Source organism: Larimichthys crocea, chromosome XXI, assembly GCF_000972845.2.
Source record: "Larimichthys crocea isolate SSNF chromosome XXI, L_crocea_2.0, whole genome shotgun sequence".
Taxonomy (NCBI): Eukaryota; Metazoa; Chordata; class Actinopteri; family Sciaenidae; genus Larimichthys; species Larimichthys crocea.
The window spans coordinates 16406130-16430133 of record NC_040031.1 but is presented as its reverse complement, the minus strand read 5'-3'; the positions used below and the strand labels follow the sequence as shown (position 1 = coordinate 16430133).

Below are 24004 nucleotides of genomic sequence, written 5' to 3'. Positions count from 1 at the left end.
TGGATTCACAAGCTGGCAGCAATGCATAACAACCCCTTTCTGGATATCTTCCCCGTTTTAAAAAAAAAGAAAAACATTAAATATGAGAAATATTCTTCAAAACACATTATTTTTGGAGCATGTCCTTGTAGCCCTTCACTGCCTCACATTCTTCGTTAATGCACCCAAATAAAGCATCTTAATCTCTTTCTTTTTTGGATTACATTTATTTGTTTTCCATGCAATTTTTTTTTCCCAGCACGACACATGTTCTCCATTGGCAGCCTTATCACTGTGATTTGGTCCGACTCCAGGAGAGCTCTATGAGAAACGTGCCTTTCTGTTGATGCAGCTCTTCCTTACATTCATAACAGTTTCCCTTTTCAGGGCGAGTGCGTGGCAGAGCTGTCTTTAGACATGGATGCTGTTAGGTGGTCTGTGCACGTGAGTCTAGACTATTAGCCTTGCCCTGGGAGATGGAATCTGGGGCGGCAACGCTAAAACAATGCTGTCTGGGTAATTGACCCTGCTGCCAATCACTCCTTTTAATCTAGAAAGAGAGAATGTGACGATACTATTGAATTCAGAGAAAGACAAATAAAAAAGAGTGGAGCTCTACACTTTATAATCTCCTTTTCCTGACAGATTGTTTTCTAGGCCACAGCACTCCCACAAACTTCTGCTTTCACCCTCTGTGTATACACCATGTTTTCACTGAAACAAGCTGAGAGGAGAGCATGAAATGGGTCTGGCATAAGATGACTAAAACTAAATCTGTAGTTGGGGTATCATAGTGGTTTTAGAAAAATGTTCAAAGTTGCCAACGTTGGTTTGAACAAATAAAAGCAACTCTAAAGCAGAGTTATATTGGACTTTTCAGGAATGAGTGCTTTCCAAACGATTAAAAGGGAGAGAAGAAAACTGCTTTCATGATCTGCTGCGTTAACCTCAGTGCTAATGTGTAATGTAGTTTTGTCCATGAAGGGTAAAGGTAGAGGTTCTGTTTGCAGAGCAACAATGGCTGATGTTTAGCTTTTCACCTTTAGATGGCAGTATTCAGTCTCTTTATGAAACGAAACATCTATTGTAGGTACAGTTAACAGTGTACAGTGTAGAGCTTTGAGCAGCAGGAGTAGAAAATTGTGTCTTGTATAACACAGAGCTTCATAATGTTAATTTAACTGCCACTTACAGGCGAAATAGCACAATCAAAATCTAATTTTCTGCATTTTCCTGAACCAATTTGCAGAATTTTCAAATCTGCCTGATATTTCACACATACAAATGCATTCCTATGATTTATTTAGACTGAAAATGACATATTATATTGATGCATTATGTTGGACAGGAAGGTCACATAATTTGACTTCTGCTATCTGTCTGAAAGCAGATCAACGTATGCATGTATGTATAAAAATAAAACCTTCTCTCATGACAATCCGGCATTGCTTTCTGAGAAATGTGAAGTGATACTCACCTGGTACATTTCACTGCACTTCTCTGAAAGCACAAAATTAATTTTGTCTGTACATCAGAACTCAAGTACTGAAAATTACATCCTGTCTTACAGACAATAAATCTTATTATTCAGTCAGGAAGTGAGCTCCCTTTAAGTGTTCCCGGGTCGACTCACCCTGTAATTGGTCTAAATGTGATATAAATCAGATAACAACCTTTCTTTGGGGTTCTTTGACGCTTAATTGAGCTCGGCTGAGTCTGGCATTCCCTCCGTGTCTTACCCTTTAAAATAAAGCTTTTTGTGTTACTGCAAAGTGGGTCTGAATATTAGACATAGAAGTGAAAGAGCTGAATGGAACAATAGATCGAGATATATAATATATATTTGTTCAAGGTGGAAAGTGTTTCTAAGATTAAAAACACTTGACAGTCAACCCCTAATTAATTTAAGGTAAGGTTTGCAATAAAACAAGTCAGTAGACATATTGCATCAAACAAAGATAACCACATTTATTTTGAAAGTATAAAATTTCACACTATAAAGGCCACTTTTCATGGTAAATCAACAACCTTTCTTTAAGATTTACACAGAGAAATACCTTGTCCCTCTCTGCTGGTCTAACATACTGTCCAGTTCTGTGGCAAAATAAAAGAATTGTTCTACTCCACCACAGAAAGTAGTTGGCAAGATCTGAATAATTTACTCAATACAGGAAAATGGCAGGAGAGTGAGAATTCCTGATTTGTACATCCCACAGAGGAGCAGGTATTTTGAACGGTTCTCTCTCTTTATCAAACCGGCTTACAGGCACAGCTTGACATTACAGGCACTGTTTGCCTTCTACTGGGAGACTCAACAAAAAAAAAAAAAAAGAAGAAGAAGAAATCCGCAGTTGACATTCTTTACAATGGCACCAGTCAGGCCACGATGAGCTTCCCCACGGAGAGAGCATCCTCTGTTTGTACAAGCAGAACCACTCGTACTGCAGACCTCGCTGTCAGAAGCCGTTTGGCTCACTGCAGATCTGTTGAGGTGTCCAGACTTTGAGCGTAGCGATCACATTCCTACTCACTAACTGTGACGTGGTGCCCACTGAGGTAGAACAGTTGTACCAAAAGACTTATTTATATAAGTATACAAATGAGTAACAGTCACATCAATAAACCTAAGAGTGGAGTCATGAAGGGGTGGTGGTGGTTGGTGGTGGTTGGTGGTGATGGGGGGAGATAACATCACATTTCACCCACATTTTCAGCACAATATGTAGACCACTGACATGCCTGGATATCTGAAATACTCCCTTCCAGTACAAACTACTCAATTTCTTTCCCTTTCAGGCATAATGGCGATTTCACAGATACTCAAACTGTATTATTGCATCTACAAGCCAGTGGGAACAACTTAGTTGGGAAATCACTCGCTCCGGTGATCTCGGCATGTGAAATATATCCTTCCCACTCTCACACACGCTAATCAAGAGTGCAAACAAAAAAAAAAAGTCAACGAAAGGGACCTAAAAGCAGACGTTTGTCATATCAGAGAGGGCACATTCCCATATAGAGTGTACAACATGTTCGTCAACACTCCTTCCACATTAAAGAGGAATCAGTGACGTCCCTTATGAAGGCTCCCGTCTCCCCCAAAGGCTGGAATGGGCTAAGCGAGCTGACCGGCTCCCGGCAGGGTGGGCAAGGCTAAGCTGGGCTGTGTGCGGCGCTTACAGCTGGACACCTAGCCCTCTGTGTGGACTAGGACCAGCTGCTGTCCATCAAACCGCCCGTCCCCTTACGCGTGATGATACTTTCTGTCGACTTAAGCAGCCTCTCTAGACAGGGTGCGTTGATTTTACCCGGTGGAGGGCCTCTGGGCACAGAGTCTGTCTTAGTGTGGCTGTCTGTGCTGGAGGAAACAGCGTTATCCTGCGTCAGGTCTCTGTCTCTGGGGAAGAGCGGGTGCCTGGGGCCAGCCTGGGCCTGCTCTGCTGTAGGGGAGCAGATGGGTGAAGTGTGGAGCCACTTCAGGTTACTGGCGGAGTAGGCTCCAGGAGGAGTGAGGTCGGTGACTCTCAGGGGTTTGACACCATTTGGAGGATCACTGATGATAACTGGGCTTGCTGCTGCAGCGCTGGTCACTGGAGATAGCTGTTGGGAAAGCAAATCTATTTATATCTCACATTTCTTAACCAAAGGCAACCAACCAAAGTGCACAGAGAGTCCAAAAGCAGAAGGAAACACACATTTAGTAATTTATTTTTCAGGGACAAAAAAAAAAAAAACTGTGAAGGAGCCAGAGTTCTCCTCCTCTTCTAAAGCAACTATAGACAACTAACTGCTAGGCGCTAACTTAATTTGACTGCTGTTTGGTGCATTTGGTACACCAAGTTCATCGGAACTTAATTAGTGCAAAAAGCTGCCTGCTGTGGTTGAAAACAACACTGATGAGAGCCAAGGAAGTAAAGTTGTGGGCAAAACAATGAGCTAAGAGAAATTAAAAGGCTCTATTGAGCTAAGAACTGCAGAAGTGGGTGCAAATTCTCTATGGATTTGTTACTATGAGTGACGTCTTATACTTTTTATATTGTACCTTCATCCAGCTTTAAAGTTAATGTATAGTTTTAACATCACAGCTAACAGTATGGCCAGTTATGAAGTGCAAAAAAGCTTCTTTGTGGTGGCGGAAGAAAAGAAAATTGTACATGAAATTCCTGTTTATGTGAGGTGTGTCAGGATTAGCCACAATCCTCACCAATTAAATGCAAAGTAATGTTCCAGAGTACTCTAACCTTTCTTATCCCTTCAGGGACACTCCAAAATTACCTTTTCTCCTCCGTCATTGTTCTTAACAAACCTGAGAGTGCAGTAATACCTTAGTAAAAAATAGCTTTTAATCCTCCCTCCCTCCCTTCCTCATCCCAGACCTGTGATTAAATAATAATAGATATATTTAGGGCCTGTATCACTGCGTCGCCACCGTATGTTCTTGGCACCGAGCCTTGTGTAACCAAAGAGTTCTTACGCAACAGTTCTTGTACAACTTTACCTTCGGTTTCTTGGTAGGAACGGCTTCCTCTGTCTGAGTGACAGCGAGTTGGTCTTGGAGTTTTACATTAGGGAACCAGCTCTTCAACATTTCCTCCATTTTAAGAATGATATTAATATATTTCTCCCTGAAAAAAGTGAAAGAAGGAGATGTGTAGAGAAATAAAAACAGAGAGAGAGAGAGAGAGAGTGATTACACAAGTTATCATGCATGAGTCATTTTCCCAAAATCTTACCAACCTCTTCTTAGAAATCTTATCTCTCTATTAGGTTCACACAGGAAATACGCAGTGCCTGCACCTTGTCCGTGTATCTTACAGTACATTTCTCACATGTTTAGAGCTCACACGTGGCCTGATGTATATAGTAGCTCTGGCCGCCTCTAAATATAAACATCGCAACCACAACGTTCACCACCAACGTCACTGTGATAATAAACTAATCGCTGTGACGCAGTTCTCGTCGGTGGTGGGCTGCAGCAGAGAGCAGCATCCCAATAACTCCCACCCGTCAAAACCAGATGGTGGGCAGGGATTAGCCAGTGTCATATGATCAGCACCTTCCTGCTATACTCCACTCAGAGCATGTTAAATTCATGTGAAAGATTATACGCAACAGTGACTGCTAAAAAAGTCACTTTGATCCGATCTACCATTGTGTTGCTGCAGGGGCTGCCAGCTGGCTACACAGAGCGGGCATGGGGAATGACAGAGGGAGGGGAGGTGGGGGGATTTAGTCCACCTTCCAGCCTCTGCCCTGACTGTATGCAGGGAGGCTGCCACACCCACTCTTTGTCTCCCACATGAAGGCAGCAGCTGGTGGGTGAGGGCTCCAATTAGTCTGTGCCAAACTCAGCAGCACTTTGTCTCTCTGTATATCAGTACACCTTGATGCGAAGCCTCACGGTGACAGGATGCCCGAGAAGACAAGCTTTAGCCTCTCATGCAGGTATCAGTAGCGCTGCTTTAAATTCTGGTTTACACAGTAATCATACCGTGTTAATGATCATAATGATTTTTATTGTTTAGCTCGATTGGAAAATCGTGTCTTTTTTACTATTTCAAGACATTTTACAGACTAAATTAATGAAGAGATCAATCAACAAAGACTGAAAATGAAAAAAATGAAAATGAATGTTATATGTAATAAATATTTTTATCAGATAATATTTTTTTTGCAATATTGTAATACTGATTTAATCCAAATTGCTAAACAGCAATGGTAGCCAATTATATGCAATTTCCACATATCGTATGATGTAAAAACAAAAACTCAATATATATTTAAACATGATCGTATTAGCAAGACTAAGACTTTATCCTTTAAGGGGGCGATATCATACTCCATTATATAGTCTGGCCAGTGGAGAGCTAATCAAGCAGACACAAGTGTGCTGCTCCCACTGTGGAGCCTGATGCATTTTTAACAAGATGCCCAGCTACAGTGAGAGCCAGCCATCTCTGCAGTAAATTTATCCTGAATGTGTGGGGGGTAGCAGCTCCTCATAGAGCAACCCGATGTGAGCCATGTGTTACAGACATGTTGGAGACCACTTCGACCCACAGCAAACAACATTTCTAGCTATCATAATTATATGCTCGGGTTGAATGGGAGATGGGAGGAAGCTCTGAAGCAACAGAGGTTTTCTATTTCAGTAATAGCGAAATATTTGCACAAACGCAACACAGACTGGACAAAGCATACTTATGTTTATAGCTACAAAAACACACACACACACACACACACACACAGATACACTGAATATTAGCAGATAATAGAGCTCATTGTTCCACACTGAGGACACTTACCCCATGCAAGGGTTCTGCAGGACACCCATGATCCTTTGGATCCTGTCCATGGCCACGCTCTCCTGGAAACTGCTGAGTCCTGGAAAAGAAGAAAGTTGTACCATGAGCCACATGAACTGTATTGACTGCAGGGCTGAGTCTGTTCACATTTCACACAACCCATATGCTCCACAGACTCCCTGCCTCTGTGGCCAGGAAGTGTTGGGTCATAGGAGGTCTGGGTGAGTTCGACAAAGATCCCAAATTAGGCAGTTTTCAGGACCTGCCTCAACATGGCGCTACCTTACGGAGACCCTCATAATGCCTATCAGACGACTCATAAACAGCAGCTGCTTTAGTGGAGACTGCGGTACATCGTGTTCTCACTCACCTCTGCCAAGCAGCTAGCTGACAAGGAAGTGTGACATTGCTTGTTCTCGATTGGTAAAAAACATTTGGATGTGTTTCTTTAACTCTTAAAAAGGTACATTTTAAAACAGGGCCGTTTGCTAAGTGAACCTTTACCCAAAATGACCCGTATTATAAAAAGATAGAAGCACACACACACACACACAGGAAATACTTGTGGTTACTTGATACTCCCACACCAATTCATGTTTCAGAAATCTTGCTCTCAAATCTCAGGAACATATATTCCATAAAGACTGGCACATTGTCTATATAGTCTATTGTTTTACTCGGAGACACAAGAAAGACAGGAACAGAGAGGGAGGGGGGGTTGTTGACTCATCTAAGAAATGGCTGTGTTGAACAATGTGAATCTATTGAGACAAAAAAAAAAAAGCAGAAAAGATAAGAAATGACCGACTTACGTTCTCTGTATCTTCCTGAACGAAGGCCATTCAGGATAGAGGACAGTGGATGAATGTAGCATTGTAGCTCCATGCACTGAAAATAGAGGAAAATTGATTCATTTGTAGGTGATATATCTCATGTTCAGGAACCTTTTTGAAAGACGACCTCATACTAGCATCCACATGTTCATTTTAACAGTTGCTCAATAGGATCTGAATCATGATATGGGTAGTTCTTCAGAAGGAATGACTAATTCTGCCTATAGCATTACTGGAAATGTAACGCATGAGACTCTGTAAAACCAGCTGGTGAGTCAATCGAGGTGATAGGTTACGCTCTAGTTGTGGTGATACTGTCAACCACCTCCTGTGGGAAACAGACATAGATCACAGAGGTGCTCACCTTACGGCTGAAAACCCGGCTTTTCTCTGACATGTTGGAAATGAGCTGCCGTTCCTTGCACTCGTCGTCGGTGGAGCTACGAGGTCTCTTCAGTGCTTGCTGAGTGTTTCTGCCATTCGTCTTTTCTCCTTGCTGTGTTTTATACAGTCCAATCACGCTGTCCCGTGTCTCCTTGCAGCCGGCGGAGGATTCCCGACTGGAGGCCTCCCTGACCTCGTCCCAGTTACTGTCGCCCTCCTTCACCTCGCTGCTCCGGCGGCAGCTGCTGTCAGACGTGCCCAGGTGTGGCAGGGTGCTGGGGGATGGAAGAGCCTCTGTCTGGCTGTGCTTTCTGGTATAGTCAAACTCCTGTTCGCTCTCATTGTCCTCATAGTCACTAGCCAGCCAGTCAATGGAGTTGTCCGAATCTGTAGCAGACATCCTTGGCTGCAGGCTCTAACTAGCACTGACCATCACTGACCTGAGAGACAGAAAGTCACGGTTACGTTAATCTTACAATACAAAAAGCAGCAAAGTGATGAAGATGACAAACTGTAGCTAGAAAATAACAAGTATGTGACAGCTTAAATATATGCAGCAGCAGATAAAATACCCTACTGAAGTGTCCTTGGGCAGGGCAAACACTGCAGGTCAGTCTGGATATAAAAAAATCCAACCTCCAACCAAGCAGACATGAATAAATGCAGAGACACAAGAGAGCACTCTGAGCAGATGGTGGCAGTGAGACCACAGTTGTTGAGACCACAATGACCTGTTTGTTTTGCAGATGCAACACCTGAGCCAGTAAACACGGACTAGCCACCATCAAAAGCAAACACCAAACAGCCTGGTGTCCACAATGATCCTGCGAAGCCCTCGCATGTCATAAATCTCCACATCATGACGTCACACAAAAACTAATTTCTTACATTTCACAAACCCCAGCTTGACTAATTTCCCCCTATTCAGACTCGATCAGCTGGCCCGCCAGCTGCTACCACCGTTGCCATTCATAAACATTGTTAGCTTGTTTATTCAAAGGGGGCAGGGGTCTGCCACCATGACGACCAGTGCCTCAGACTGCAGACCTCCCATCAACACAAGTGACACTTGTGAGAGGATAAAAGGGGATTTTACAAAATGAGAGACTGGCACTGGTTTGTTCACAACACGCAGGATGCCTCGTGAATAAAAACTCCTCTGATCAAATGCTCTTCACGGATGCCTAATTGCTTTGCATCTCTTCGGCATGTTTCCTCAGTTATTAGTAGAAAGATGAAGTGAGAGAGTCATTTTTCGGCGAACTGGATTATTTTTGGTGTTTCGTGTGGTTAACGCCTGGCATGCCTCTCATTTCTTCTTTCCTGTGAAATTTGTAGCCAGGAGAGATGATTTATTTCTAGTTCTTTGTCTCGGGATGAGCACCTTTCGGATCTTATTGTTACATTTTACAAGCTCTAACATAACAACAACAAAAAAAATACTTTCCGATTGCAGGCTGTAATATGGCCCCCGGGGTAGCAGAGAACACAGTTGACCAATTTTAGTGAAAACAAAACGATGTGCAAAGGAAAAATGTTTGCACAGTAGCCAGACAATCACAAAAACAGGGTGAATTATACGTTATAAAATTGAAGCTGTCAAAAAACAGGGTGAATTATACGTTATAAAATTGAAGCTGTCAAAATTTCATAACAGTACTAATCACAGATGAGCCTTTAAGCCTTTAAATACCACATCTATAATTAAATGTATAAATATGTTATGATGTGTCAGTTTAACTGTAATATAATATATATATATATATAGATATATTATATATAGATAATATATATTATCGATATATATATAAAAAAGATTAAATCTTATTTTCATTGAATTAAAGCAAAGGACATCTGTGCAAAGTGTCCATTACATGATGAAACCTTTGTGGAATATTCATATTATAGATATATCGTATTACATCCAAGCATAGCTCCTATAATACAATGATCTTCTCGGCCAAACATTAGTTTTTTTTTTTTTTTCCAAATAGGAACCATATTCTTCATGATATTCAATACAGCTGAAAAGATGGTGTAAAATGAGTACCCTCTCATAAAAAACAACATACAACATAGCACACATGTTCCCGGGCCTTTGAATACACCACATACAAGAGAGTATTTCAGAGAGAAAGAATTTAAATAGCTGCTGTACTCCTGATAAGATATGCTTTTATATATTCACACGTTTCTTTGATAAAATACCAGATAGCCTTTATGGTATCCATGTCTCCATCTACCTGTGTAGGTGGGGCACATGAATAGAGATGCCCTCCACTTCACACACACTCTAATTTTAACAAAAAAACAAAATATGAATAAGATAAAAACATTTAAAAAATCCTCTCATCCTGAGATCAAACATCACAATCTGTCCTCCGAAGAAGAAATTAAAAAAATATATATGATATGTGGATATGCCGATTTATCCGCCTAAATGCAGGTCTCACATCAGCTGGGTAACAGACACAATAGACTTCCTCATCAGTCATAGTAAATTTGGCAGCATGCACTGTTGGATTATATAAAGCCAGAAACGACAGACAGGAATCATTATCACTGTCACGCCTTTATCTGTCATGTCCTATCAATTTATCCTCCACCACAAAATAAGAACTGTTTGCTTATTTACGACCATCAAGTCTGCGTCAAATTCCTCTGGATCATTTAAAAAGATAATAAAAACACACTCACATGACTTATTATCTGTCATGATTAAAATGTAGGATCATGTTGTACGCACCTTTTTTCCCAGGATGGAGCGGCTGGTTCAAACTCTCTCTCAGCGGTAAGAAAAAAAAAAAAAAGAAAGATCCAGCAGGACAGTCGGCCAGAGAGCAGCTGATATGCTGGACGTGCGGCGTGTGAGTGGGGGAGTCGGTACAGCCAGCGATCGGCCCCGTGTTGCTTCTCCCAAGGCAACGTGTCAGGGAGGGAGGGATCAACGTGGACCTGCTCTCCCATTTGCTCCTCAAATGGCCCCGACTGACAAATCGGCTTCTTCTCTGCGTGCAGCTGCGGAGCGATAGGCGAGACCGGTTTACATATGCAAATGACATGGAAATGACACAAACACGTGGACACGCGGATCGGTTTCATTTCAGCAGCTGGGCCAAAAGTCAATCGGGGGCTAGTTTTGGTCATTCTGCAGGCATTCTTCCTCATTATATCACCCGGACGATGATGCCTGACTTGTGGCATGTCAGTAGCAGCCTGTTAAAGGCGCAGTCAGCAGTTTTTTTTTTTCCTGTGCAGGCGCAGCTGTGCATGTAAGAGGTTGCTCAAGGACACTTCAGCAGCAGACTATATTTGAACAAGGGGTTGCTGCATCAGACAGTAATTTTCCCAATTATAGAATAGTCCTACATTCAAAAGAGGTGGGAAGAGTACTGAGATAATCAAGCCTGCTTTAGTAATATTTTATTTTATCGTATTTACTGTTGCTTTTTTGATATTTTATTATGTATAGTTTGCTTTATAGTATATTTTTATTCTTATGTTGTCAGTTGTCACTTTGTGTAATGCTGCTGCTGCACTATAATTTCCCAGCTTGGGATAAATAAAGTATATCTATCTATCTATCTATCTATCTATCTATCTATCTATCTATCTATCTATCTATCTATCTAATCAGTTATAATATATTTGGCAAAGGAGGAGTGGAGCTAGTTTTATTTGACGTCATAGTGGATATCTATCTATCTATCTATCTATCTATCTATCTTTACATTACATTACATTACATTGCATTTAGCAGACGCTTTTATCCAAAGCGACTTACAGAGGAGGACATAAGCTGAGAAAGGTGTAAAGGAGCACAGAGTAGTTGTTAGTTTTGTTAGTTTTCTATCTATCTATCTATCTATCTATCTATCTATCTATCTATCTATCTATCTATCTATCTATCTATCTATCTAATCAGTTATAATATATTTGGCAAAAGAGGAGTGGAGCTAGTTTTATTTGACGTCATAGTGGAATCAGATTTAAGATCTGAAAGTACAACATTTCCCTCTGAAAAGTATAAAGAAGCAAGGAAAGTGACTCAGAAGTGTGAGCACATGTGTTACTTTAATGTAGCCATGTCCATATGTATGGATGAGTCATGGGAGGTCATGAGGAGAGAGCAAGATTGTTGTTACTGAAGGTGAATTTTACATGCAGCGTGTGTGTGTGTGTGTGTGTGTGTGTGTGTTTTAAATCTTTCGACACACTGACGGTAAAGGCATGACTCACAGGACCTCTGTTTGACTGCCTGAGAGGGCGGGATTAGGGAGCACTCTGTCAGAGGCCAGATGAGGATCCTGAGCCTGGAGCCAGTGAGTCACGAACCCTCTCACAGCAAACGTGATCATGTGCAACTGGGAGACACCCACTCAAAAAGCATAGCCGGCCCTCCTCTCCTCCTCCTCCTCCTCCTCCTCCTCCTCTGCCTGAATTGACAATGAGGACAAACAGAATGTAAAACGTCATATTTCTTTCCTTTCCATCTGCAGAGTGAATGGGTCACATGTGAACAAAGCTGCTGTGAGATGTTTACAGAGCCAAAAAACGCTGCCCAGACTGTTTTAATAACTGGGATAAAGGTTACAGAGGACTTCTTGGACTGTCCTCAGTGCTTTCCGTAACAAGCCCGTGCCATGGTAATTCGCATCTAAGAGCATTTTGTGGTCAAGTGATCATAGAGGAGTGGCTACTTTTTTGCTTTATGTGCTGCCGTCAAAGTGAAGAGCAGGCAGGACAAGGGCACCAATAGCCTTATGTCCTAACGGTGGGTTTACTCTTTGCTGCTGCTGCCTTTAATCACATCCTGCTGTGAAGAAAGCCCACCACACACACCAGAGCACCCATAAAGCCGGTCGAAGTGACACGCCTGCTGGCACAGTGAGCCACTCATGTTTGAATTTTAATTGTCCTTTAAGCCCCCTGCAATCTTTTAAACATCCTATAAACAGTCTCCTGTCGTTCTGCTCCCCAGGCTCAGATCCTCTTGTGACCCCAGACTTTGTGACGGCCGAGAGCTTCCTACAGATTCCCAGAAAACTCTCATTTCCCTTTGTTGACTTCAAGGCTTCCAAGTCGCTGTGGAGTACATCACATCCTCTTCAAAGCACAGGAAACAGACATCTACCTTTTTTTCTTTTTCTTTTTGAGGGGGGATCAAAGCATACGCGTAGCACTTTAAACTCTACAGACACATTATGAAATGTCTGAATTTATGTAAGCATCAGATTAGCACAGCTGCTCAAATGTCTTTTGGTGGATGTGTTTCTCTCATGTGTTAAATCTCACATTGTTCTAAATGTTGCAGTAAATCTTCTGTGTGATATCCGGGAACATTTTTTGCATTAACAATAATCTGGCTCCATTCAGTTGTGCTGCAATTTGTCATCCACATAAAAAAGAAAAAAAAAAGAAAAACTCAACAACAGCAATTTGCAATCTCCTCACAAAGGGAACCTCTTTTATCTGAGCATTCTCCTGTCAGGATCAGGAGATGAGTCACACAACACAAACTGGCACTGTGATTTTCAATTTGTCAGAGAGGCTGGCTGATTCTGTATCCCACTGAGACTGAATGTCGCCTGCTCTCATTCATAAAAAAAATAAAAGCCAAATCAGAGCCTCACGCCTACTTTATTATAGGGCATACAGTACACTGAGCATCTGCCCTAACCATCCCTCTTTAGAAAAAAAAAAAAAAAAAAAGAGGCAGCACGTGTGCGTGGGTGAACATCGCTGCCACACCTCACCCTATAGACCACGAAAGTTTGGAGGCTCTGTGGCGTGTTGAGGGTTTCATGCATGTGTGTACAATTTAAAGATTTCGAAATCTGTTTCTCGTTTTCTGACAGGGTGGTGTGTCTAATGCAAGAGCTAACCAATGAAAACGGCGTGGAGCTGCCTCAGATGACCCTCACTGCAAATGAATACTGTAGAATAAGAGAACATGTCTTTACCTGTAAGTATGCTGCAAGCAGATATGGGCGTGTACATATACACATATACATATATCTATGAGTGTTTAGGTGATTTTAGCAGGGGACTATGTATGTGTGTGTCTCGTCTTTCAACAGCTGTGTAATGAGCTGTACATATGAGTAGCTTTGGGTTATATGCACAGCTGTACCCAAAATCTGGACCTATAGTTATGTGTGTGTGTGTGTGTGTGTAGGCTGTATACCGTGCAGCACATCTCTAAGTTGGGACACCAATCAGCAGGCTTTTCGCAACATTGCTTACATTATAACTACTCACCACTAATAGTCAGAGTGTTACCCAGGCACGGGTTTTGGTTTGAGCTCGGAGGGAGGAGAAGACCGACTGGAATGTTAATAACGTGTGTTAACGACAAGTTAAACTGCTGAAGGGAACGCAAAACTTAAACACAAACATGTGATTCATGACAGTGTGGATCACACCATAAAGACACATGCACTGGCTAGATACAACGCGGCCCAATCACTGCAGCCTTGCAGAAATTCAGAGCTTTGTAATAACATGAATATATCATTTTTTCTGTTTAAGGCCTTGGACCAGCTGCTCATATTTTGAAATAAATTGAGCATGTCTGCCTCTACAAGGGATTAAAACCTTATTGGACTCATCTATCTATCTAAGTGGAAACAGAAGTTGGTAGGTCAGATCTAAAAAATTCAGCACAGAAAACAAATTCCCTTGTTTTGAAATTGATCTACGTTCCACATGACTGACAGACAACCTGAAATCATCAACGACTATCGAAATAAGTGTGTCTCTTGCATAATTTGGGCAGAGCTTCACTGAGTCTGGACTCTTGTTAATCTTGGTTAGAAAACGTGTCTTCCACTACTCCTCCAGATATGTCATCCTGTTACAGTAAATGCTAGTTGCGCTGAGTTAACCCCACCCACACACACCAGAAATGTGACTGCACGCACCGTGGGCACACTGCAACAGTGTGGAGGGGAGGGGGAGTAAAAAAAAAAAAAAAAGAAGTGCCAGTTGTGTGTGGCAAGGCTCAGCCAATAGCATTCAGAGTTGGTGTTAGAGGTTATGTAGTCGGGAGGAGAAGTGATACTGGGCGCATTTTTGTGACTTTAAAGGGTTGGACTTCCGGCATCCCGTCACGTACCCTCCCTCTCCCTTTGTGGCTTCTTCCCGAACTCGCACTCAGTCACATGCGCTTCACTGAGAGAGAAAGCTCCCTGACTATTTTCCACACACAGTTCACATGCAGGCAGTTGTGAATGTCTGGCAGCGAAACACTGTCAAATCTTTTGTGGTTGTGTATGTGTGTTTGTGTGTGTGTGTGTGTGTTTATACTCTCTAATGTCTGAATGGCTGCCAAAGCAGCTCAAGCGACAGTGGGATATCTATCTGCAGGGCTGAACGTTACATGTGACTGGGGTATATTTTAACTGGGTTATGTAAGTGCTCCAGCCTGCGCGCTCCACGCACAGATGAGGAAGGCTACGCATGATGCAGAGGACTGTGAGCTCACCACGAGCATTGCCTTCCCAGCACATTGAATAATTCCTTCACTTGGCTGGAACTTAGGCCAATACACATTTTGCAGACTGAGGCTTTTCAGTATTGGTTTCCACTTTTAAAAGGGCCTTTCAAGATAGGCCGAGCTCTCTTGTGATTCATAGTTATTGCAGCTTATCTTTGCCATCAGCAAATGTGTTAATATTGATTTCAGATGATGTAACTATGAGCCAGTAGCAGTATAATATAATCTTAATGTGAAGGTTAGGGTTACATAAGGGGATTTCTGACATAGAAAAAACACAGGAGTCAATAAAAGTGAGCCTAATAAAAGCACAGACTGCTCTACTTACACTTTTCTGCCAGTAGAGATTCATTTTAAGGTTGTGATCATGTGAAATAAGCAGTTAATTAGGTTGTCATTACATACAGATATGACATAGACATTTCTCGAGAGGTTGATCAAATCTTTACGTGAGGCTTTCTGTGGAGAGCTTTTGAGATTGCTGACAACAGGCTAGCCGCCAAATCTATCTCCAATGTAGGTCTGCCCACGCTCCCTCTGCTAGCACTTTTATGGGATCATGATGTGGGTGTTTTAGTGAGAGATCCTATCTAGAAGTGATGCGATATGGACTGATAATTTCTTAGTAGGCAACCGTCCAACCTCACTTGGAGAGGAGCTGATGATCATGGCGCATTTGAATTTTGACCCGAAACGTCACAGACAGTCACAGACATGTACATTCAGAGGTTTGAAGACTTTGAAGACATTCTTTTAGGACTATTGTAATCCTCAAATGCACAGAGTGACCAATTACTTTCACAGTTTATAGCAATAAGCAAGTAAAACACTCACTGGGACACACAGGAGCTGTGCCATGTAAGTAAGTTCTGGACTTGCTATTATGGCCACGACTCGTTTCTTTTCACAATCAATCATTTTCTCACTTAATTGATCATGTAGCCTATATAACATCAGAAAACAGTAGACGTTTTGATTGTTGGAATTCTAGAGCAGACCCTAAAGTCGCAGTCGAAAACTCAAAGATATTCAGTTTACTACAAATTTAAGGCAAATGTTGATTGAAGGGCACGGTGCCCGTATCCAGGAGGCACAATGTCAGAACAGTTTCACCTTAAGATATCTCATAGTCAGAGGAGAGAAGAGGAGCTCACATGTATTAGTCACCCATTTAGAGTCACTTTACAGTGTGGTTAAAGAGTCAGACATCAGAAATTTCCATCCAGAACAAACTCTTTAATAGCGGGGGTTGTTTGTGGCTAACACGTGTCCTTGGCCCTGCCCCAGGTATGAGGTTTCTGCTTTCCTTACCAATAGGAACAGAAAAGCTTCGATGTGGGCTTTATGCATTTTTTATTATTATGCTGCTGCAGTAATGCACTTGCATAACATTGTGAGGCCCACATTAGGATTACAGGTCTTTTGTTTGGATGTCATCCCAACCTTTCAAAGTGAAAAAAAGTACCTGGCACCTCTCCAGCCTTCTTCTGAGGAGCAGTACTGGGATTCAACAGGGGCCACAGAGAGGAGTGAGCTTCTCCTCCATCACGTCCTTTGTACACTGAGATGACACCCTTAAGTGTTGATTGCACCCTATACTTAGCCATAGGACACCTACTGAACCTGCTCTTATGCATGAACTGAAATGACGCGGTACATGTGTGTGTAATGGCTTTCAAGTGTCAACAACGTACATTTCCAGTAAAGCTGCAAAAAAGAGCATGCGCACGCACGTATGCAGAGATGAAGTCATTCACATTCCCCCTACCTTCATCGGAGAATGTTTATCGGAGGAGAGGGAATAAGAACAAATTATTGCAACAAAATGGTTGTGATTTGTGTTGGGAGCTGGAGAGTGAGAGAAAAGCCTAAAGGGAGTGGGGTGAGGTTAGATAAGGTAAGGGGGAGGACAGGTGTCAAAGTGTGTTGCTACAAAAAAAAGTACATGTGGAAGGAGAATGAAGGATCTAAGGGACTCAGGGTCTGACTTGCTGCTGTGGCTGCTGTGTCCAGAGATTGCCCTGGTGCAGCTATGTGCTTATTCTGGCATACACGTGACTCTCTCTCTCTCACTCTCTCACTCACACACACACACACACACACCTTCTATCACTCTACATACAGTGTACTAATTCTATTCCTACCCCCTCACTGCCCTTTCTCACATTTTTTGCACTCCCTTTCCTAATTCCTTCTGTGATATTCCAGTAAGTCACCTCAGCTTTTTTATTGCCACCCCCACATCTCTTTCTCGTGTCATCCTGTCTTGCCCACAAGAACACACGTGCAAACAGATGTATCCCTCCTCCATGTAATCTTTAGCATCATGACTTCTTAGAATAAACCCTGCTCTTAGTATTTCATGTTACATTTCTGTAAAACTTCAATTTAAAAAATGTCAAAAAGTATTAATCTCCTGTTGTTAAGACACCACGAGGCTGATGAAGAGTCTGAATATGAGGTGAGCTGCAGTGTGCAGTATAGCACAGTATGTGCTACAGTAAGCAGTCACAGTCAATAAAAAGAAATGTCTGGATGATTCAGACCACATTTTCTGCTGCTGCTGCTGCGGCATCAAAACTAGTTAAATAATAATAAGACATTTTTTTGTTTATTTAAACTATATTTTCACAACACTTATTTCATATTTAGGTCATAAGGGGGGTTTGTGAGCAGAGAAATTAGGTGTGTAAGAGATTGGACTAGTTACATGCACATAAAAAAAAAACAAAAAAACTAGATACACGAAGATCTACACACTGGAACCACAACTCCTTTTAATGCAGTAGCAATATTTTCTGCAACTACATTCTTCCTCAGGCAAAACATTAATATTTATATGAACGTATCTCAAAATGTATTCCACAATCCAATGCATCTCATTTTATAGATGCCAAAATCTGCTTTATAAGTGTTCGAAATCTCAGTTTTACTGCCTAGGATAGAGTGAACTTAGTGTCTGGTATGCTGCATATGGAGCGGTGAAGTGATTTCAGACACAGCTCAGGACCCTGAAACAAACTAACCCCAACTGACCTTTTTCTTGGAAGATGTTATAACAAAAGGTAAAACTAATGGATAAATTCCGTTTAGCCACTTTAGTGTCAGGGTCCTGTATTGTGCATACTGACTCACTGTCACACTGTCATCTTTTACTGGTGCATTTGAACAGAACAGAGCCATCAGTGATGTTTCACTTTTTCGCTTTTCCCTCTATGACGTTTCCTCTTACCACATGAAAGCAATATTGAGTAGAAATTGGTATTTTTGTGATTTAGGACCCTCAGTGTAATACTACTGTGGTAAATATAGACAATTGCATACATGTATTTGTTATGATTACGTTAATTATCATCAAAAACTAGCGAGTTGATGAATACTTGTTAACAGCCAAACATCAAGCAAGTGCAACAACGCGAGATATAGCAGCCAGCTAATATTATTTACTAGTCCAACAGCAAGAAGTCCAGCTCTGTGTTTGTTTTTCAGTCTTTTATTTCGTGAAGCTCTCGCCAGCGACTATAAGTCAGTCCCAGATTCCCACACTCTTTTTAGCTTCTTATGTCCATAGACATAGACATTGCATGCTTGCCCAGCTCCGGTTCTGGCATGACACTGGTTCTGCACCCTGTTAACATTCAACCACATCCCAGCCTGAAAACCTCCTCCTCCTGATGGCCAAACACCAAATGGTACAAACACTATCACTACTGAGCTCACAGTCCAGGCAGCCTGGATAAAATAATGAGCTAACATCAGCTTTTGCACTACTCATCTGTTACTGAACTGTCCATCAATAAACTGTAAATCAAAGGCATTTTATAAAATATGATCCAGTTTCACCAAAATAAGTGAAATAATATGTGGTGTGTATTATCTTCTCACAGGTGATTGTACCCAGAGTACAAGGGAACATAGTGCAAGAATAGGTGTATGGGGCCCAGAGCTGCAAAGACAGAGACACCTGATTACAAGTCAATGTAACATCAATATGATTTAAAATCTGATATTTTATAGTAGAAAACTTACAAAATGTTGCTTTAACAAAGACTCCATTAAGTCTCATAGTCAGCCATGACTTGTTTGACTGCGTGCACAACACCAGGGCCCACACCTTAATGGAATGCAGCCGTGATTAATTTTTATCAAGTACATCAGTGCTTTTCCTGTTATGATACGTCAAAGTGTCTGTTGTTGAAACTAGAATGGTAAAAACAACAAGTGTATTAACAAAGAAGATAAGGGAAGGTATTAAAATAGAAACACAGGATTTTGCTTTTAATCCATTTATAGTACATGTTCATGCTTTAAGTTAGGACCAAAGAGATCTCACAAGATGAATCTTAAAATCTCTCTGTAGATTTTGCTACAGAATATGAAGACAGTAAATGTTGTACAGATAACAGACCTGTAAGATTTAACTAAATATGACCATAAACAAAGAAGGCTAAGGTTTTATTTAATTAGATTACGATGTTGACCCCACTACAGTCTAGCTTGGTGTAATGTCAAAGTGATATCACGCTGTTAAAGCTGGTGACCGCCCTCCCCCCTACACCTCCATTCCTGTTTGTGGTCACTAGGCTGACCTGTGAACTGGATGCGTAAAGTGTGGAAAATTCCAGGTTTTCTGGAGAGAAGCAGTTGTGTGTGTTTACTCCTCCATCTCTCCGGAGACATTAACTAGGTCAAGCGCAAATGAATCCGCCAACAGCCTAAAGAGTAGTGGTGACGGGGGAGGTGGTGGTGGTGGTGGTGGAGGTTTGGAGGATTCTGTGGACTTTGACAAATCTCATAGTCAGGATGAAACTCAGTTACCTAATTTTAGCTCAAACCTCCCCCATGGCCCATTAACTTTCCGAGGAGGTCTGAATTCACGCAGCATTGGTTGGAACTCAGCTCAGCAGGATCCTGGTTAAATAGTTTAATGGTCACACAGCTAATTATTTATAGCCACGAACTAAGCCAGTCAAGGACATTCAACATTACAACCATTTATCCAGCTCTAAATCTTCTTTTGCTGTAAGCAGCATGACTTTTAAATGACATGTTTTCTGTTCCCATAAAGCAGAACATTTTCTTTCTACTTCCACTCATGATTTCATACCGAGTCGGCTGGAGTTAAGCCCATCCTCTCTGTGGTATTTTCATTTAGTCAATAAAACGTGACCAAGTAGTGAAACTGCGGGTTATTTTTTCCACATACAGCTTCTCAACTTCCTCTGAGATACGTCTGCAATCGTAACAACAAGAGCAGACCAAGAAATAATACATTTTATTATGTGTGGCAATTCTAGCAATGGACAGCAGCAGCATGCTGCATATTTAGATAATGCTCTAAAATTTCAGGAGCAGGCAGAGGCAACCATATAATTACGTAAGGAGCGTACGTGATGTAATGGAAACTTAAATTTAGTTTTTTTTACACATAGGCACGTACCTCTCAGACACACAGTGGTAAAGGGGTGTGAACTAAAGGCCTCAAAACATAGCAAAGCACATTGAGTCTGACATCTGATCCTCGGGGAGGTTTCAGCCAAATGTTTTAGGCTAATTTACAGGTCTACCTTTCCACAAGGTCAGTGGGTTCACAGATGGCTGAGCACGGGAGCTGGTATTTCTTAGCAAAGAGAAACAGAGAGCGGGGGGCTGGGCTTTCAGCAGGTCAATGAGTTTTTGTACATTTGTTGTGCGTACGTGCTTGTAAATGTACGTGTGGATTCACGTGCGGTAATGTGTTTATATTAGCATCCCAAATATTTTTTAAGAGCTGCCAATTATTGGATTAGTGTCTACTATTTTTTGAATAGTAGTGAGGATTCTAAGCCCTCTGTTTCCACTTAACAAAGCCTCATAACTGAACCTGGAAATTACGTAATATCATTTTTAAAGCATCTTATTTATGGATTTATGCCAAAATGGAAGTTTACTGTGAGTGATTTAGGGGAAGTGAGCTTCAACACCTCAAAGAAAAACAGTTTTACCCAAAGTGAGAAATAATGCTGTTTATCTCTTGCACCTGATACGGAAACACTTGAGAAGTAAAGTGGCTGTGCACTTGCTGTTGCTTAACACGCAGTGACCTCTTATTGTCCTTGGCCTCAGTTGAGCTTTTCTGTTCTTCCCTTATGAAAACATGAGCTCTTGTCCGAGCCGTCTGCGGAACGACAGACATTTCCTCCTTCTGCTATGACCTAACTCTCACATATACACACATACTGTAGATGTAAAGGTCATTTTTAATCTCTGACTCAATCGCTGATCTAAAGGCAGATAGAGACTCTGTTGGCAGCTTGTTATTTTAAGAAATACGCTTATTTGCTTCCTTGCCGAAAGTCAAATAAAATACCACTGTCATTAAATATGTACAGCTGCTATCAGCAGTGTGTTAGCTAAGCTTAGCATAAAGACTGGAAACAGGGGGAAAAAGCTAACATGGCTCTGACAGTCCAGCATATAATTGTGCATAAAACTATGAATTTTCACACTTCAGTTTTTGTACACATTAAACAAATAAGATATATACTAAGTGAGCTTTAGAGCTGCTGGTAGAAACAAACAGTTAGCCTATTAGTATGCTTCTGGGTCTGCTGGGTATACGTTTTAGATTTTTTTTCGAGTGTGAATAAAGTTGAAAATTGGTCATAAATATTCCTGAATCCAAGGTCAGTTTCTGCCCATAAACTGTCTATTAGTATTCAGTTTAATCTATACAGCAAGTACTGTAGCACTGCTAAAAAAAACCCAGGCAAACTTCACAAGTGGCCTGGAAGTCTAAGATAGGTACCACGTTAATGCAATGTTTCCGAATTTGGCTGTGGACCTTTGTTATGTCAGCCTCCTCTCTCTTTCTCCTTTCCAACCCACATTTCTTGGCCATCACTTTATTTTATACTTTGAGCAATGAAGCAAAAATGTGCCCAAAATGTTTCTTTACCTATAATATAAGGAGTTGGATAAACGTTGTCAGCTACTTACTCTGTGCTAGATGATACAATTGAAAAAAAACTACAAAAGCTCTCATTAGTGAAAGAGTAAACCAAAATAAACAGTGACATGTCATTAATTAATCTGTGGATTGAACTTCTAAACACCTGTCAGCATGACTGCCATAGCATGACATTTATTTATTGAACTTAATGTCTCAGATTTACTCAGTGAGTAACTCTATGCTAGAAAGAAATGTTGAACGTAGACATAAATGTCTGCATAATGTCAACCCTGAAGAAAAGTTTAAGTACCTCAAGTTTTGCCAGTTTTTAAACATGTGATGTAGTTTTCCATCATGTCATTGGTGAACAAGCATTGATATGCAATAGTGTGCTACAGAATTTACTATTCTGAGTACTACAAAACTCAAGTCCCTATTCGTTCAGCCGAGCTTCTGCAGCAAGGTATTGACAAAAGAGACCTAGAGCTATTTTTACCACGCCTGACCTTACCTTTGACATCGTCTTTTGAGTGGAATGTAACAAGACACAATGTAAAAATGTGAGGACTAGCATGACCTGTCAGAGAATTCATTTTCTAAAACGTTCTCGGCGAGCCAGCTAAAATGTCACAGCTCTGCCATATATCATCTGGAAAAATCATGTGAGTGAGGTCAGAGGTCGCAGCGTTCTCTAAGAGGTGCTTCAGGTGTTAAAGATAACCAGTGGTGGAAAGTAATTGTACTAGTAAAGGACTGTCACTCAAGTACTGTATAGTTTCGAAGTACTTCAATGTAACACTCATAGTCAGTTAAGTGGGAAATATTGTACTTTTTACTCAACAACCACATCATGGATAAAGTTACTATTTGCTGTTACTCTCAAACAAAAAACACACACCTCATTTTTAATGCCAATCAACTTTTTCATAATTACAACTAAGGGTCCAATGTCTAGGATATAGAGGAATCTAGCACTGTACTTGTTGATTGCAACCTGCTCACCTCACCCCATCCTTACTAGCATTAAGATGGTGAAACTATGGTGGCCATGAAAAGTGCAAAAAAACAAAAACAACAACAACAAAAAACACAAAAGGCCTTATCTAGAGCTTGTGTTTTATTTGTCTGTTTGTGCTACTGTAGAAACATGATTGTTCAACATGATGGACTGAATCCTACACACTGGTCCTCGTGCTGCAACACTTTGTAGATACTCATGTCTATAATCGAACAGTTACAATTAAAATGGTCTTAGTGCTCTGGAAAATAGGTTTTATGATTCAGTAACAGGCACAAAAGGATTCATTAGGATTTAATATTTTGCAGTTGGCCAGTACACTATAAATCAGTTTAAAAACCAGCTCCATCTCACTGATAACCACATCAATTAATAATGCTATATTGTATTTAACTCTATGAAAGGTGGCATTCAGCATTACTTTAAGCACATTTAGCTGAAACTAAGTAAGATATTAAATTCTGCACTTCTGTTTATGCACTGATATATTACTACTTCTACTAATCTTAAATTTTTATTAATTTCCACCCGACAAGATGAGCACCACGATAATAATGATGATAAAGTCTGAGCAGGGCTAAACCAAAGCTTGCTAAACCAGTAGAGATCCCATCAGTTCACTTCCAGGTTAACAGATCTGGACATTAATCAGGACTGGACAGACAGGTCAATGATCACATTGAGTATCCATTCACCAGATCACCTTACAAGCACGAAGGTCTGCGAGGACAGTTTCACAGCTACTCGTACTTGTACAAAAACAACAGCTTGATGTTGCTGTGCTCACCAAGGCCGAACACCCATTACTGCTCTCTGTGTTTCTGATCCCCTCCATCCATATCCCTCGTGCAATTTGGGTGCTGACAACAGTGAGAGTGAATGCATGATGAATTCAAGTTGAAAGCCTGCCATTATAAGTAGCACGCTCATGTGCCCATGCTGTGACTCACGAACGTGCTCCATTCAGCCTCCCACTCCTATTTGCACATGTCATCTGCTGCTCTGTCCTCCATCCATGCTAACGTCAGAGGAGGCTGGCTGTCCTCCTACATCCCC

General features: G+C 41.3%; 1 protein-coding gene across 1 annotated transcript; it reads right to left on the bottom strand.

Annotated features, from left to right (window-relative positions):
* Positions 1-1922: 1922 nt before the first annotated feature.
* On the bottom strand, positions 1923-10445 carry ciartb (circadian associated repressor of transcription b). Its single transcript, XM_010746410.3, has 6 exons — positions 10248-10445; positions 7482-7941; positions 7097-7172; positions 6285-6363; positions 4478-4604; positions 1923-3579 (listed from the first exon to the last, which is right to left on the bottom strand). The coding sequence occupies exons 2-6, from the start codon at positions 7899-7901 to the stop codon at positions 3187-3189; spliced, it is 1095 nt and encodes a 364-aa protein (XP_010744712.2). The 5' UTR covers positions 7902-7941; positions 10248-10445; the 3' UTR covers positions 1923-3186.
* Between the last annotated feature and the right edge of the window lie 13559 nt (positions 10446-24004).

Bases quoted from the DNA above. Each gene is read 5' to 3' on its own strand.
- ciartb (XM_010746410.3), bottom strand. From the start codon at position 7,901: ATGTCTGCTACAGATTCGGACAACTCCATTGACTGGCTGGCTAGTGAC. The intron at 7,173-7,481 runs GTGAGCACCTCT...CTCTATTTTCAG, and splicing joins GCCGGGTTTTCAGCCGTAAG to TGCATGGAGCTACAATGCTA. The intron at 3,580-4,477 runs GTAAAGTTGTAC...CTTTCCCAACAG, and splicing joins TTCCTACCAAGAAACCGAAG to CTATCTCCAGTGACCAGCGC.